We start from the raw sequence: 17,692 nt of genomic DNA, 5'->3' as shown, positions 1-17,692 counted from the left end.
ATTTGTTCTTTTTCCCTTTTATTTGTTTGTTTTCGTTTGTTTTCAGGTTATGATCGTGTTTCCAAAGATTCCAGAGCCTTCCTCTTACATTTCTCATCAAGTTGGATGCCTCGCGTTCGCTTTTGGAGCTTCAAGTTTGAAGGAACGCAAGGAGCAAGTCAAGAGATCGGTGCACGCATGCGGTGGGGACATCATCTTTGCTATAAACCCACCAAAATATCCATTTCAAGACTGCCTACCTTAGTGTCCATCATCATCACCAAGAAGAGCGCACAAGGTTGAGCTAGGACGAAGAAGGGGATGTGTGAGCTGCTGCCAGGTGCGGGCGCGCCCAAGGTAGGTGCGGCCGCGCACCTACCTGGGTTCCCTGTTTCGTACCCTTTTTCGTGTGCCCGCACCTCCCGGGGTCTCTTTTTGGACGATCTAACCAACTCTTCTTTTGTATCTTTCTTATATATAGTATTTCCTTCTATTTTTAGAGAGAGAATCATTTTGGATAATCATTAGAGAACTTTTGAGATCATATTTTACAGATAGAAACTCTAGGTTTTTAGAGAGAGAATTTCATGGTTGATTGTTGATGATTCAAGATTAATGGAAGGAAGTATAGTAATCGAGGATTGAGAAAAGAAAGCAGCAGAAGGTAATATCATAAACTGGAAAAAGCATTTAAAAATCATAAAGAAAAAGGAAATTATAGTTATATTTGTATTGGTGCCGTGCAAGTATACATAAGTCCTTTACAAGATTTTGGTAAAAAAGCTTTGTGTGTGATGTTAGACATAAAGAGTTTTATGAGCAGATTATTAGTGGCATCAGGTGTAGTTTAAGTCAAGGAACTGTAAGCTATATATGTGAGTCAAGATATTATTTGAGCTTAGAAGATTCATATGCTCCAAAGTTTCTAGCAATCACGTTATTAACTCTTGGGGTAAACATGCATAAAGGGACTCGACCTATACAACTAAGATGGAAGGTAGTCTATAAGTTAGTAAATACTATAGATTCATCTTTCAAGAAACAAATAGTAGACGCTCAGAAATATGAGCAAGGAGGAGGTCCTAAAAAGAAAATTAGCCCTATAAAGGTAGATCCTAATGAAATAGAAATTGAAAAGACATGGGAAGAATTCTTCATGAATCCAGTAGTAAAAAATAGGTCAAGTAAGATGTTAATAGATGAATCAGGATTACTCCATATTGGAATAACTACGAATCCAAAATGTAGTGAAGTATGAGTCTTAGAACAGCAAGTCTAAGTAGACGAAATTCAACTATAATAAGGATGAAAAAACAAATTAATGAGAAACTCGAAGAAGATGAAGAAAAAATATTAGCTTTAATTAAAAAGTTAAATGAAAAATACGAAGCTAAAAAAGCCTTAAAGCAACCAGCAAGACATAGTAAAGATATTGGTTCATGTTCTAATTTAGAAGTGCATGAAGATCCGAATAATTCTAATATTGAAAAAAGAAAGGTAATCGGATATAAAACCAAAACTGTGAGTGAACCAGTATATGAAGATGAAGTCAATATGCAAATGGAAGCCTATAATGAAATATCTAGTACTAATCCTAATAGCATTTATATCCCAATTGATATATACATTAAATATTATAATAAATATAAATTATGTGCATATGTTGATAGTGGTTGTTCTACATGTTTTGGAAAAAGGTCATTATTCCCAGAATTCTTGTGGAAAAAGCTAAAAATCCTATACAAGTTAGAATTGCTAATAATAGTGTCATGATGCATACGGAAATAATTGAAGAATTACCAATAGAAATTGGAGGAGTTCAATGTGTTATTCCTATTTTATGGGCTATTGATCAACCTAGTCATGATATGATAATAGGAAATAAATTTCAAAGGTTATACTCTCCATGCACTCAAACCATTGATCAAATAATCTTTACTATTAATGGTCATTCTGTTCCTATACAAAAAATAACAAAGGCCTATACTCATCAGACTATAGAATTTGCGCGCTGCCAGCGTGGTGATAGGTTACACCTACACAACAAGAGGTTGCACTTAGAATTTCTGAGTGTGATTTATCATTAATAGATCAGAAAATAAGCAGCAAGAAAAATTGTGTGAAAAACTATATTCAACAAACCCATTAGAACATTGGGAAAAGGATAAGGCATTTGCTAAGATAACTCTAACAAATCCTAATAAGATTATTAGAGTAAGACAAATGGTTTATACCTACCAAGATATATTGGAATTTGATGAACAAATATAATAATTGCTAAATCAGAAGTTAATTAGGAATAGCAAAAGTCCTCATAATAGTCCAGCGTTCATGGTTAGAAATCATGCAAAAGAAAAGAGAGGTAAAGCTAGAATGGTCATTAATTATAAACAACTAAATGACAATAATGTCTTTGATGGATATTACATTCCTAATAACACTGTGTTATTTAATAGAATACAAGGAGCCACATGGTTTTCTAAAATGGATTGTAAGAGTGGATATTGTCAAATTAAAATGGAAGAAAGTATTCCATTAACTGCATTTAGTGCCCCTCAAGGGCATTATGAATGGTAAGTAATGCCTTTTGGATTAAAAAATTCTCCACAGATATTTAAAAGAAGAATGGATAATATTTTTAGAGAACTTAATCACTGTTGTTTGATATACATAGATGATATTTTAATATTCTCAAAATATTTAGAACAACATATGAATGATCTTAAGGCGGTAACCCAAAAATGTGCTGAGCATGGTATAATCCTTGGAAAGGATAAATGCATTTATGCTAAACAAGAAATTGAGTTTCTAGGATTAGAGATTAAAGCAGGACAAATAATATTGCAAAAAATAATCTGGAAAAGATTGAAAAATTCCCCGATAAGATTGAAGATAGAAAACAACTAGGAAGATTTCTAGGGTGTTTAACTTATGCTTCTGATTTCATAGAAAATCTTACTCTATTAAGAAAACCATTACAACAAAAACTCAAGAAAGAAATAACTTGGAACTGGATGGAAAGTGATTCCAAAATTGTTCAAGATCTGAAAAATGTGTGTAAAAACCTTCCTGTATTAACACTACCTACTAATGGAGATAATTTAATCCTTGAAACAGATGCTAGTAATGAGCACTGGAGTCCTGTGTTAAAAATCAAAGAAGGAGAAAGACTTTGTAAATATAGCAGTGAAAGTTTTAATAAAGATGAGTTAAATTAACTTACCATGCAAAAGGAAATCTTTGCAGTTATTAGAGGGATCGAGAAGTTCTTAATCTTCTTAGCCCCTAAACAGTTCTTAATAAGAACAGATTGCAAAGACATACTTGGTTTTTTAAAAAAGAATATGTCAAATATGCAAGCACAAGGGAGACTCCTGCGTTGGCAATTATGGCTTAACCAATTCTCTTTTAATGTTGAACATGTACAGGGATCAAAGAATTCTTTGGCAGATAGCTTGACCAGAGAATTAGCCAATGGCGAAGAAGTACAAGACATCAGAAAAACCTCCTGCCCATCAACTAGAAAAGATGAAGGTAGAGAGAAAAACTCTTATTGAAGAAACAGATAAAGCAATGGAACGAGTTTCACCCTCCACTTGGGCCTTGATGGAGGCCATGATTGTTTCATCAAAAAAGAGATCTCGAGATGGTTTGATTAAGAGCTGTCATGTAGCAGTTCGAAGGTTCTTAATGTACGAAGTAATGGTCATCATCCTTCGATTCATTCCAGATATTCAGGATATAATATTAAACAAAATTAAAAGATAACGATTTCAAATTCTGGTACAATTTAGGTGTATCAAGGTCATACAAGTTGTATGATGTTTATGATCTATGGAGGAAGTAGAATAATGTTCAACACTAATTCCAGAGTGGGTACTGTGTCAATTCATCCACATTCTTTGGAATGGAGGGCACCATATGTGGCGGAGCACTACAAAGCTTGGGATTATGGAATGGTTCATAGCATTTTACCATTTCCTGATAATAATACTACTTTCTATGAGAAACTCACAAAATTCAAGAAGTATGTATTTAGGAGAGTTTATGATGCAACAAAATACAAAGGAAGAGTTGAACAAGTCCAAGTATAAAGTGTAAACATTGAAATGGTTGAAGGAAAAGTTAGCTCTCCACATTTCCTGATCATGTTTGAAGATGTCCATCGCAAAGTCAAAGATCCAATTTGTATCAAGCAGAGACGAGTAAAGGATCCTACGGAGGCCAAAGCCTATGGATTTTTCTATATTACTCAGTATCTTAACCAATTTATAGCAATAAAGGAAGAGCCACCAGTCATAATACATGTGGGAAATACTACAATAGTAGCACCAAAATCGTTAAGAAATTATTTAGAAGAAGGAGTGTTACATGGTGAATCAGTGTATGATTATCTTGAACAAGTTGAAGCTGGGAGATATTTATCCTTGGATGGAAAAAAGCACTAATTCGAAATCTTTGTCACATGGGATGAATCCTATGCCGCCAAATGTGTGATGGATCTCAGAATAAAAGAAGACAACCAAATGTATGTCCATTATGAAGAAAGTAAGGACAACAAAGGTGGTCTACAAATATGATGGAGTCCTGAGCCCACACCAGCAATAATGTATTCTACTTTTACTATTGAAGCACGTTTTATTTGTTCTAGAAAATCTTTAGGAAAGTAGTGAACGATATTCACTTGCTGAGTCGTAGTTTTTTGTAAGCCATAGAAAGTATCGGTGACCTTTGTGAGCCTTCCCCTATATAAAGGGCATCAGGCAAAGAAGTAAAGGCAGGCTTGAAGTGAGTTGGCTAGAGCATTTCTGAACAAGAAAATTCCCTAGAGAAATAAAATCCTCACCTTAAGAGACATATTGGTTTTCCATCTCTCTTAAAGTAGAGGAAAACTCTATTTCTTGTCATGTCTATTTAGACTTTTTATTTTTACTTCTGTAAGAAATGAGTGTTGTAATCTTTTCAAATTAAATAGAATTTTTCTTTCAAAAGGGGACGTTATCCTCTCAAAACTTATGTTACAGATGAGTTGGTTTTATGTACCATCACAAATACAATATAGATTGTTTGAGTAGAGAATATGATCTAAGGTAGGAAACGAATTAGACATGTGTTGTGCTTGATCTAAGGAAAACAGGGTTGGGGTTAGCTACCTTGGTAAAGCCGGAAGCTCAGAACACCGGAGGTTCCATTGTCGACTAAGTTCATTTATTGGTCAAAACTCTCTGAGTAAAACATTTTATATTGCGAAGCATGGTGGACTATTAAATATAAAAGCTAATCTATTTAACGTATAAGTAGTAAAGTAGTGATAACTAGTACCAATAAAAGTCATATAAGAAATTATCAAATCGAATTATAGTAATAATCTGTGTATTATTAAAAACTGTTATTTTAAATCAAGGTTATGTTATTAGTTTATCAAATATTGTTATTCATTTATTAAGTATTGTTATTTACCTTAAGTTAAAAAAAAAAGCTGACGTCACTTGGTATTGGGCGAGGTGACCTATACCGGGTAGCGGTCCATCATTCCTCGTTGGGTTATGGGGGTAACCATGGGTTAGAGGGATTTTTTTTAAAAAATGTTTAAATGCTTAACCAAGGGTTAATTGTGAGTTAAAGGTCTAAATTGACGTCATAATTGGCTTAAAGTGGAGCCTGATAGTAAAATAATTTTTTTACAAAATACTAATATTAGTAAGTCACAAGTTTTTTAATACACAATAGTAATTTTCAAAATAGTATTAGTACGCGTTAGTAATTGACAAACTTTTCTTATACTCCCTCCGTCCCCAAATGATAGTCCCTTATGGGCAAAAATCACGAGAATTAAGAAACTTAAATAAAAGTAGTAAAATTACATTGAAAAGATAAATTTACATTGGGTATGTAAAGTAGTAGAGAGAGAAAGTAATAAAAGTACATTGAAAATCAAAATTTACATGGGAAAGTTAAATTTGCACAAATATTGTTGTAATTGGAGGAAATTTTGATAAAAAATTGATATTAATGGTATTTGAAAAAAACAAATGGGACTATCAATTTGGGACTAAAAATAGGCCATAAGGGACTATAATTTGGGGACAGAGGGAGTATAAATTAACATTGATAATTTGTTAATTTATTTACAAAAATGCCACTAATTAAACGATTTTTGTTTATAACGAACATGTACTCGAAATGGAGTTTCTCAGCAGTCAGCACGAGGAAATTGAATCAATAGACGTGTTGACTCTATGTAATCACTCACCTCCCCCGTATAACTTCACATCAGCTCCGTACGACAACACTGATGACTCTCTTCACAATATTCTGAATTGAATCTAACCAACACCCAATTCAGACACCAATTTCGTCACCCAAAATTCAATCCAATTTCCTCAAGATCATTAGAACATTACACCCATAAATAAAATTAAATCTTTAGGATAAAAAATTGTCGTAAATTATGATCCAGAAAACAAATCTGTAACTTGAGTATTACCCATTTACACTACACCCAAATCAAAGCTGTTTTTCGATTTCAAACTTTGAAGGGGAAATTCAATTTCCCCTTGTTCTTGTTCAACGAGCATGTCGAAATCTTTGCCTTACTCCATGAAAGATGTTGAATATGATAATGCTAAGTTTCGGCAACGCTCTTTCACTAAGGTTTGATTTTTTTTAATCCCCTTGATTTTCTCATTGATTGATTTTTTGTTGTTTCAATTGCACTTAATTTTTCTCTGATGTGATCTTCGTCTTATATAGCAAATTTATCATATGGGTGTGTTTTAAATTGATTACATAGATAATTAGTATGCAATTACTCAAATTATTGTTGCTCAAGTCTGGATTTAATAGTCGGATTGATAGTGTAATTTGGACTAGCAATGTGATTTTGTATTCCGGATTTTGGGAATTTGAGTGGTTGATTGAGGAAAGAAGCCCATGAAACAGATAGGGGTAGACCAGTAGTGGAGAAATTGGTGTTGTGAGGGTAAACTCCGGTCTGGATTTAATAGTCGTGTTGATAGTGTAATTTGGACTCGCAATGTAATTAAGTAGTTCGGATTTTGGGAATTTGAGTGTTTGATTGAGGAATAAAGGCCCATGAAACATGAAACAAATAGGGATGGGATAGTGGTGCAATTGGCGTTTCCGAATCTGATTTAATAGTTGTGTTGATAGTGTTATTTAGACTACAAAAGTAATTACATAGTTCGGATTGTGGGAATTTGAGTATTTAATTGAGGAATAAAGGCCCCTGAAACAATTAGGGATGGTGGAGCAATTGGTGTTTGTGGTTTGGATTTAATAGTCGTGTTGATAGTGTAATTAGGACTAGCAATGTGATTACTTTATTTGATAGTCACATGATCTTGGGTGATTCCTGGTTTATTGTTGATGTCTAAGAATGTATAAGTTTCACTGTGTTTGGGTTTAGTTGTCATATTACTGGTTCAAATTATACTATCAACTCAAGTATTAGTTCTAGATAGAGGAATTATTATTGTATCCCCTAAATTTCGGCCTTTCGGGTTTAAAAGGTTTGTTTGAGAGAGTAGCAATTTGGTGCACTCTGTTTCTAGAATGTTTGATACAAATGGGTTTCCTAATAGTTTGATTATATTTGCCAGAGGATTGACAGTGAAGATGGTTAAATAAATTAAGATATAGGGATGTGACGTATCTTTGGAATACATGTTGCTTCTCCATATTTCTCTTCATGTATTCTTCAAGAAGACTTCCTACATCTCATTGATTCATGCACTCTTGGGATGTGAGGAAACACAGTTATGTTTTGGATAATTGGGAAAATATCTCTGTGAGGGTTAAATGTGTTTTTTCATGTATAAACTATGATGCAACTGACTAACTTTCTACAGTTCTAATGGATTTTAATTCACTTGAAGTTCAGTGCCAAAGATGGGGGTGTACTTTTTGTGTTGTGCTTGTGTGGGAAGTGCAATTATAAAAGCATAAGGGTCTTTGAGCTTAATATTTTATTTATGGATGAATTTGTTAAATGGGTATGGATGATGATATTTAATCAGCAAGCTTTATTTTTATTATTTATTTGATGGTTTAACAAGAGCTTGCCTAAAACATCCTTCGTTGCTGAGAAAGAAGTTGTGCCTGTAATATCTAACTTCAACTCTGACCAAGTGTACTGCACTTGCTGAGGTTGGCTTTATGACATAACCCTTACTCTATTATGAAGGTTTGATCAGTGACTCTGACCAAGGATATTGGAATGCATTCACCCCTGTAACAGACATTTAGGGTATGAATCGGATGTGAACTCTTCAGTAAAGATCAACTCATCTAATTGTAGCTGAGGGATCATCGATCAAGCTCTCAGCTTCTAAGTTCTAACTGATTATTTGGGTTAACAACATTTTCTAAGGTTAGCCTTTAACTGTTGTTATTGACTAATGATTTACTGCACCTCACCCTGCAAAATTACTGTTGATGTATCACAGAAAGTTTTCCCACTTCTGAATATACTATACCCTGCCTCTACGGTAAGAGAAATTCTCTCTAATGCCTCTAGCAAACTGGGGCATATTATAGGGTAAAATTTATGCCAGTTTACCTTTCTAAGAGGCTATTGTACGAGAAATTCTCTCTACTGTCTCTAGCAAAATTACTGTTGATATGATGTATCACCGAAAGTTTTCCCACTTCTGAATATACTATACCCTGCCTCTACGGTACGAGAAATTCTCTCTAATGCCTCTAGCAAACTGGAGCATATTATAGGGTAAAATTTATGCTACTTTACCTTTGTAAGAGGTTATTGCACTGATAATTGAGACATGATATAGCTCACTAGGATACATGTGAAATTTGTGAGAGAATGTCAGTTAGAGCTATGTGTAAAACTGTAAATGAATTGTACTTCAGTAATTATGATGAAATGAGTTTCCCAACCAAACAAATCGCTTTAACTTTGCAATTGAATTGGAATATATACTGAAATTACTGCTGGTAGTAAAATTTGCTACTGAGGATTCAACTTCATTCACGAATTTTTGTCAGGCTTAGGTACTCCGAATTCTTATCTATGATACGATAGTAAAAAGAATCAATCAATCAATCAATCAATCAATCAAAGCCTTAATCCCAAAAGTGGGGTCGGCTAACATAAACCAAATTTGATTATTCCGTGTAGTCATCAACATAAATCTTTCTCCTCCATCCCTTACGATCCAAAACTTCATCCTCACGTAAATCCATGCACTTCATATCCTTCCTCACTCCTTCCAACCAAGTCATCTTTGGTCTCCCTCTTCCTCGTTTAATCCCTCCATGGTCCCACTCTTCCACTCTTCGCACCGGTGCACCCTCGGGTCTCCGTCTTACATGTCCAAACCAACGCAGACGATTTTCCCTTAATTTATCTACAATGCCCGCCACACCTACTTTCTTGCGAATAACCTCATTTCTGATTCTATCTCTTAAAGTGTTTCCACACATCCACCTTAACATGCGCATTTCCGTAACCTCCATCTTTTTAATATGCTCTTTCTTAGAAGCCCAACATTCTGTACCATAGAGCAACACTGGTCTTATGGCAGTCCTGTAGAATTTTCCCTTCAACTTTAAGGGAATGCTGCGGTCGCATAGCACTCCCGTGGCCGCTCTCCATTTAAGCCACCCTGACTTAATCCTGTGGGTCACGTCTTGATCAATGTCACCATTCTTCTGGATGATCGACCCTAGGTACTTAAAACATTCACTCATGGTCAAATCCTTTCCATCCAAACTCACCACTTCATTGCTTGTCCCCCTCTGAGTGCCAAAACGACATACCAAATATTCAGTCTTACTCCGACTTAGCTTAAACCCTCTAGATTCCAACCTTTGCCTCCATTGCTCCAACTTGACATTAACCCCATCCTTAGTCTCATCCACCAAAACGATATCATCTGCGAACAGCATACACCATGGAACCTCATCTTGAATTGGTCTAGTTAATTCGTCTAGAACCGTTGCAAAAAGAAAAGGGCTTAATGCAGACCCTTGATGCAATCCGATTGTAATAGGGAAATCTTTTGTCAACCCTCCGCATGTCCTCACATTTGTTGACACATCCCGATACATATCCTTAACTAGGTCTACATACCTTCGTGGGATACCTTTCTTCAACATTGCCCACCAAAGTATCTCTCTTGGCACCTTGTCATATGCCTTCTCTAAATCAATAAAGACCATATGAAGATCTTTCTTCTTTACCCTATAAAACTCCATCATTTGTCTTATCAATACGATAGTAAAAAGAAAAATATATAAATCCTATCCTAGAAATACATATTTTCTTTTGAGGAAAATGAATCTTTGGGATTTGTTTATGATGGAGTAGATAGGACTCAAAACAATATACAAGTTTAGATATCAACTTTTCATCCTATATGAGACTCGCAATGGATTATCTCCTTGACTCTTGAGGTGTTTGGTATGTATGAATTTATCCCTTGCTAGTGAAAAGTAGTATAGAGACGTCATCTACTCATTTCTGCTTTAGAACCTGAATTCTTGGATATCTAGAATGGTCATTAAAGCCAAGAAGTGCCTCAGCCAACAATTTACTGTTTCAACTAGTCTTTCACAATTTCACTACAAATATTCCGTCAACTACTGTTTTACACGATGTAGCGCATGCTCCCTCTTTTGCATATCTTCAATACTGTCAGATAGTTAATAAGTAGCTCTTGCATTTCCAGTCTAATAGTTGTTGACTGAGCTGTTGTCCTTTGTATGTGATTTTAAAAAAGAGTGTACAGTGTAGAGTGGGAAAAAGGTCTCTAATAAATTGAAGAATGGATCATGCTGTTCCAATGGTTTTGGTTCTTTTGTAGTTGGTTTGTTGATTCAATACGTTGGCACATGCTTTTCTTTAAGGAAAAATATTGATAAATTTTGCAACCATCATATTTATTTGAAACTGATAAGCACATTCTGGCTAGTAGAAGTCATTAAGACTCTAATTTGTGTAATGCTTCTCTGCAACATATACTAATATACATTTGCTTGTTCACATACTGGTACATCAGAGAAAATGTGGTTACTAAAGCTATGATTCTGCTGTACATTTACTTTGACTAATGGAATTGTCATTTCATAGGTTTTTAACCAGACAATGCTGACCAAGGATGTTAAACGTAAATGTCTGGGATGCAGCACTGGGAAGTTTCTGGTGATAATTATGCTTTTTGGCCTAGCTTATCTCATTTTAAGACAACCAACACATGCTGTTTCTTCCCATGGGATAAAGGATAAAGCCAATGTCACAGTGAACACTAGTACCCGACTGAGGGAAATATTTAGAAAACCACCAAGGCTACCCCCTCGATTAACACCTGATGAGATGCATACTAATAATAAATCTATCCATCAGCTAGATGATAACACATCAAAATGGATGGGAAAACAGCAGCAAGTTAAAGGGGCTTTTATTCATGCATGGTCTGGTTACAAAAAGTATGCAATGGGTTTTGATGAACTTATGCCATTAAGTAAGAGGGGAATAGATGGTTTAGGAGGTCTCGGTGCAACAGTGGTGGATGCTCTGGATACAGCCATGATAATGGGTGTAGAGGATATTGTTAATGAAGCTGGATCTTGGATTGAAACTCACCTTGCAGAAAGGATCAGTCAGAAAGGCCAGGTTAATTTGTTTGAAACTACAATACGTGTTTTAGGTGGTCTTCTAAGTGCTTATCATTTAAGTGGTGGAGCTAATGTATCATCTCCATCTGTGGGGCCAAAACCAAGTGCATATCTCAAAACTGCAACAATCTTAGCTGATCGGTTGCTTACTGCTTTTACCTCTAGCCCAACTCCCATTCCCTTCAGTGATGTTATACTGCGTGACAACACGGCACATGCTGCCCCTGATGGATTAAGTAGTACATCAGAAGCTTCTACACTACAACTTGAATTCAATTATCTCAGTGATGTACTGGGTGACCAAAAGTATAGCTTGGAAGCAATGAAGGTATTGGAGCACATGAAGACTCTACCAAAGGTAGAAGGGCTAGTTCCTATTTATATAAGGTATTGAATTCAGATTGAATACAATCTTCATCAGTTAAAAGATGGTTTGAGTTTTTAGCTCTAATTGCATATGCCTTTGTTTCAATTCAATGTTTTATGGATCTTGTTTATGCATTTATGCCACTCACTATGTTTATGTGCTATTTAGTACTATCAGTCTATCATGCTAGCTAGACAATGCTTAATTTTGGCCCTGGGTAAACCTTTTTATCATGTTGAAGCCCAACGCCTCACAGTTCAGTTAAATCCCTAATGCATTCCCTCGTGGCTTGTGAAAATTACATATGAAACTAATAGAAAATTCTGTAAATATCTAATGGCTAGAGATAAAATTTTACAGACTTTTCTATTAATTTCATGTGTAATTTTCACAGATTGGTGGAAAGTAAATTGCGATCATTGACTGGTGAAAAGTGTATAGATTGAGAAGACATGCTTCTTCTCACTAGGAAAATTTATAATTCCGATGCTTACCTTTTCTTTGTACTTTGAAGTTGGATAATACCATTTTGTCCTTATAAAAAGCTACAGAACATTTGTGTTAGGTTTCAAAATTTTTAATGTGTGAAAAATAACACAATTGAAATAAGAGATAAGAAAACAACACTAATAAGATACATGGATTTCATCTTGCTTTAAATTGAGAAATGCTTATAAGACCATGTGAAGTTTAGGCGGGTAAGGAGTAAAGAAAAGTCAACAGATAGCAAATATGTCCCATCAACCTGATTTGTTGGTATGATCAATGGTTGATGTTACCATACATCTTTAGTGTGTCTAGAATGGTGTATTCAGAAGAGAGGTTATGGAACATGATTATGCTGCACACAGAAAAAAATTGACCCCCTTGTCTGGTTGCAGTAATAAGAAGTGGTAATAGTGATGAATTTGTTTGTAATTTTGTAAGAAATATCCATCCTTCATATATTTCCATTGCTACCCTATCCCACTTCTAGAAGTAGAAATTGGTGGTAATGAAAGTGTACGCCTGTACGGGGAAAAAAAAAAAAGGGAGTAGATAAACATCACCATAAACATTGGAATGAGGATCTCCTTACAAAATTACATTATACATCCATTACCAATGATACCATTAATTGCTGCTTGTGAAATTAATTGAGAGGCATTAGTCTCAATGGTTTGTGTTGCTTGACTTACTGGTCATTTTGATCTTCTTACAAACTCTGAATCATGTTGTAGTTTTTGGGTTTGTATATTGATGATTGTCTGCATGTTTGGTTTTGTCACTTTACTTCATCTTTATGTACAGCTTAATAATCATTGTTGTTTTGCACCTTATGTTTTTTCTGAAGCTCTCTAATTTTGCATTGGGTCATTCTATATCTGCGGCCATATTGTATTAACAAAATGCTGCTAATAGGCATTCTAATGCTTTTATTTACATAGAACTAAGAAGGCTCATGCATGTCTTTAGATAAGACTATTTTTAGTTACAATTTGGATTCTTTGTCTTCCTGTCTCGTTCCAGGAAGTAAAGATAGCTGTGTTGATTTGGCTCAGTCTTTTTTACTTTATTATGATTTATACAAACTCTTTTGTTTTGCTTAAACTTTTCTGTTTGCAGTCCTCAAACGGGTCAATTTTGTGGAGAAAATATTAGACTGGGATCACGTGGTGACAGCTACTATGAGTATCTATTGAAAGTTTGGCTGCAACAGGGAGCAAGTCAAAGCAGAAATTTAACATATTTACATGATATGTATGAAGAGGCTATGAAGGGTGTTAGACACCTCCTTGTCCGAAAATCAATCCCAAATGGGCTGGTTTTCGTTGGGGAGTTACCTTATGGAGCCAGTGGTTCTTTCAGTCCTAAGATGGATCATCTGGTATGCCTTAGATTTAATATTGTTTGTGAATAAAATGAGTGTGTATATTGCCTACTGAAGCTTTTTAATCTGCTAAAGCTTTTTTTTTTTTTTTTTTTTTTTTTCTTTTTTTGCTCACTCAAACTCAAGCTTGTATGATTTGTTAAATTAAATTATTTATTATTGAGGCAATAATTCTAAGTTATCCTATTTTTTGTAATTTTTTAAATATAATTTCACATCTTTTATTTATAATAAAACTTCATATATAGCCCATATTGACTCTTTCCTCTTTCCTATTTTGTTTTATTTAAATTTCCTCTTCTTTTTTTGCTGGCTCTTTGGAAAACCACGTATATAATACAAGTAGTCTTTTTTATTTTTTTTTTTTACTAATTTAGTGATAAGGTTTAGGTCTTCTATATTGGCTGCTAATTACTTGAATGTATTTAATTTTGTATCATTATTTCTGCCTTTAGGTGTGTTTTCTTCCTGGCACTCTTGCTCTTGGTGCCACCAAAGGCATGACTAAGTCAAAAGCTATGAAAGACAACTTGCTAAGCTCTGAGGACCTGGAAAATTTAAGGCTTGCTGAAGACCTTATTAAGACTTGTGTTGAAACGTATTTCGTAACTTCCACTGGTCTTGCTCCAGAAATTGCTTATTTTCATGTGGAGGTCAGTGCTTTCATGTTACTTTGTCGAAAGTATTAAACTTTTTTCTTTGCAGCAGTTTTGATTGCTTTACTTTGCACCTTTTTATCTACCTTGTTATACATATGTGGCTGCTGTCTGATGGAGATTTACGACCCATTTTTTTCAATTGAAGCAGGATTACTTTGAAGAAGGGTTTGATGGTGGAAACAAGAGCTCAAAATTTCTGAATGACATTATTATCAAGCCTGCTGACCGTCACAATCTGTTACGTCCTGAAACAGTGGAATCCTTGTTTGTCTTGTACCGCATAACAGAAGATCCAAAGTTCGTCAAATTTTGAATACCTTGTTTATTAGAGATTTATTGGTTTTTTTACTTTATTTTAAAGCACTTTCTACTCTGTAGGTACCGTGAATGGGGATGGCAGATATTTGAGGCGTTTGAGAAATATACAAAGGTTGATTCTGGCGGGTATACTTCTCTTGATGATGTGACTTCACTTCCTCCTCATAAAAGAGACAAGATGGAAACCTTTTTCTTGGGTGAGACACTGAAATATCTATACTTACTGTTCGGAGACAGCAATCTTGTTCCACTAGACAAATATGTTTTTAACACAGAGGCACATCCTATTCCTATTAATGCTTCTGTCAAAAGGCAGTGATGCATGAGGAGTTTATGTGGTGGATAAAGAAGCATTTGACCTTGCTGTGAAATACGGTATGCATGGATCTAGCGCTTACAATTGGCTTATTGTTCATTCTTGCAAATTCTCAAATACTTCTTTTTGCTTACTACTGAACAACCTATTGATGGTAATTTCAAGTGAAACCTTGTGAGCTTGTCTATCCCATGCAATGGAGGGCAGATTTGCACTGGTAGCTGCTGATTAAGGGCTCCATAGGGTAAATCGGTAAAGCTTCTTTGAATTGCGGGTTTTATGACTGTTCACCTTCCAACATTACTTTGCTGTAAATTACATGCACGGAAAAATTAGGTTATACGCATAGTGGGTCTTCCCCCTTAATTCACAAACAAATTGGACTCACATAATTTTGCTGTCCCAAGTGACATATTTGTATTAGACACCGTCCATTTTATACATGTGATCTATAGAGTTGCAATTTATCTGGAATTCTATGCTGTGGTTCAGCAATGAAATTTTTTTTTTTTTTTTTTCCCTCCCACTTTCACTTTCTCACTTTTCTTTGTTTAGTGTCTTCTATTTATCTCTTTACCTTATTCCATTTTTCGCGACAGTTTTTGTGACAATTCATGTAAGCTGACCCCTGAGCCTAAATCAGTTTGGGACTGAGCTCTATTGTTTTAGTAGTTCTGCAATTAATTTGCTTTCAACTGCTTGAATTATTGATAATTTGATGCACCATCTTTGAAAGAAATCTTTATTCGCATGCTGCTTTGATGCACCATTAAGCTGCAATTGCATCATCCAGTCAATTTAGAGTATTGCACGTAGAAAAAGAAGCCATAAGCCCTTAAAATGTTTTGCAGGATTATCAAATTAATTTGAAATTTGTTATATAGTTTCCGATTTTGAAGGAGATAGGTTGGATCAGCAAGGCTGCATGTTAAGAATTTTCTAATCTGTAGGCGGTTTTGATTCATGCACAGTACACTTATCGTTGGTTTTGTTTGTTGGAACATAACTAGCATTAGAGCAAGTCTTGAATAAAAATTAATTATGGAAATTAACATTACCTAAATGCTGCTTGGTATGTGCAATTATCTCAATTCTCAACTATTCGGGTTGCCCGTGTTCGGTGAAAAGTTAAAAGCTAAGACTGATTGTGTTAGTTGATTTTAACTAGCTGATTGTGTTAACTAATTTGACTAGCTGATTGTGTTAATTGATTTGACTAACTGAGTGTATTAGTTAATTGTATAAAAGTGTGATAAATGGATGTTTTCTTAAATCTATTTGAGTATGCAAAATGACCAATAAGGAATTGACATATCTTATTGTGGTAGGGTTTTAGGTTAAATGATATAATTAACATTTCACCTTAAAATACTTGAATAAGCTAATGAAAAAGCTCATCCAAGTAGCATTTTAAAAGTGAGCTTATTTGGTGAAATAAGCTCTTTAATCAGCTCACCACCAAGCACCACAATTAGATTATTGTGGTGGTCAGTCAATTAATATTGGTAAAAAAAAAAAAAAAAAAAAAAAAACTAATTTATCAAACAACTTCATTGCCATGTTTGGTAAAAAGTTGAAAGCTGAAGTTAATTGTGTTAGTTGATTTTGACAGAATAATCTGATTTAATAAATTGATTGTATTAACTGATTATATAAAAGTGTTGGGTAAATAGTTGATTGCTTAAAGTTATTTGAGTATGTGAAATGACTAATAAACTAATTTGCGAGGTAGGTAGCTAGAGATATTGTTTTAGATTAATGAGGGTATAAGTGTAGTTACATCTTAAGATATTGAATAAGCAAAAAGCTCCTAAAAGGGGTTATTTAAAAAAGAGCTTATTTAGTGTAATAAGCTTTTTGAATCAGCTCACCACCAAACACCTCAATTAGCTTATTGTAGTAATTAATCAACTAACATTGGATAAATAAGCTAATTTTTCCCTAATAAGTTTTTTTTTTTTTTTTTTTTTTTCCAAACGCCTTTAGACTATCTTTTGTATAGTGTGCAGTACTTATAATATCCGTAGTTTTCTTAGGTTCTCACCTATAACGACCCAACCCATAATCACCTCTATTCGAGTAGTCGTACGTAAAAAGAAACGAGAGTTGAACCACTAATTCAAAGCGAACGAGTATTCTATAGCAAGGACCACTCGTGTAAGCCGAAACAAAGGCAAAATGGTCCCGAAAAGGGCAGGGCAAGACACTAAGGCAGCCCCTCCCGCACATCCCACCGGTCCATATATAAACTGGCCGATACACAAAAACAGCTGATGACTAACGACTACACAAAAAGGGCGCTCCCTAAATTGATCATTTGTTTGTTGGGGACCCAATTGACACTACTCTCCCCCTCCTTTTCCTTCATGTTTGCTCACTTTTTGCAATTTGAGCGCAATTTCTCAACTACTAGCACGTTGTTTTGTATATCTCTCGCTTTCTTCTACATTTACTTATTTTGTATTTTTCTATAAACCAACAAAGTTTGTAAATATCTTTTCCCTTGTTTTTATTAAAGTGGTTTG

General features: G+C 34.7%; 1 protein-coding gene across 4 annotated transcripts; it reads left to right on the top strand.

Annotated features, from left to right (window-relative positions):
• The first annotated feature begins 6,227 nt into the window (after positions 1-6,227).
• On the top strand, positions 6,228-15,668 carry LOC145610364 (mannosyl-oligosaccharide 1,2-alpha-mannosidase MNS3-like). Of its 4 annotated transcripts, none has more exons than XM_081665705.1 (7): positions 6,228-6,633; positions 11,093-12,024; positions 13,610-13,871; positions 14,330-14,527; positions 14,682-14,830; positions 14,912-15,048; positions 15,164-15,668. In XM_081665705.1, exons 1-7 carry the CDS (start codon positions 6,556-6,558, stop codon positions 15,175-15,177), a joined length of 1,770 nt encoding a protein of 589 aa, XP_081521831.1. In that variant the 5' UTR covers positions 6,228-6,555; the 3' UTR covers positions 15,178-15,668. The 4 variants fall into 4 exon arrangements, 3 of the variants coding, with proteins under 3 accessions (XP_081521831.1, XP_081521830.1, XP_081521829.1); XR_014106274.1 differs by having other exon boundaries at positions 6,229-6,633; positions 14,912-15,226; positions 15,333-15,668; XM_081665704.1 differs by adding an exon at positions 8,186-8,371 and having other exon boundaries at positions 6,229-6,633; positions 14,912-15,668.
• Positions 15,669-17,692: the final 2,024 nt, after the last annotated feature.

Source organism: Chenopodium album, chromosome 24, assembly GCF_948465745.1.
Source record: "Chenopodium album chromosome 24, dcCheAlbu1.1, whole genome shotgun sequence".
Taxonomy (NCBI): Eukaryota; Viridiplantae; Streptophyta; class Magnoliopsida; order Caryophyllales; family Amaranthaceae; genus Chenopodium; species Chenopodium album.
Note: the sequence above shows the minus strand (reverse complement) of the source record. Positions and strands in the feature narration are given on the sequence as shown.

Coding starts and splice junctions, on each gene's coding strand:
- LOC145610364 (XM_081665703.1), top strand. CDS start 6,556: ATGTCGAAATCTTTGCCTTACTCCATGAAAGATGTTGAATATGATAAT. Junction 6,634..11,092: donor GGCAACGCTCTTTCACTAAG/GTTTGATTTTTT, acceptor GTCATTTCATAG/GTTTTTAACCAGACAATGCT. Junction 14,528..14,681: donor TTGCTTATTTTCATGTGGAG/GTCAGTGCTTTC, acceptor CAATTGAAGCAG/GATTACTTTGAAGAAGGGTT.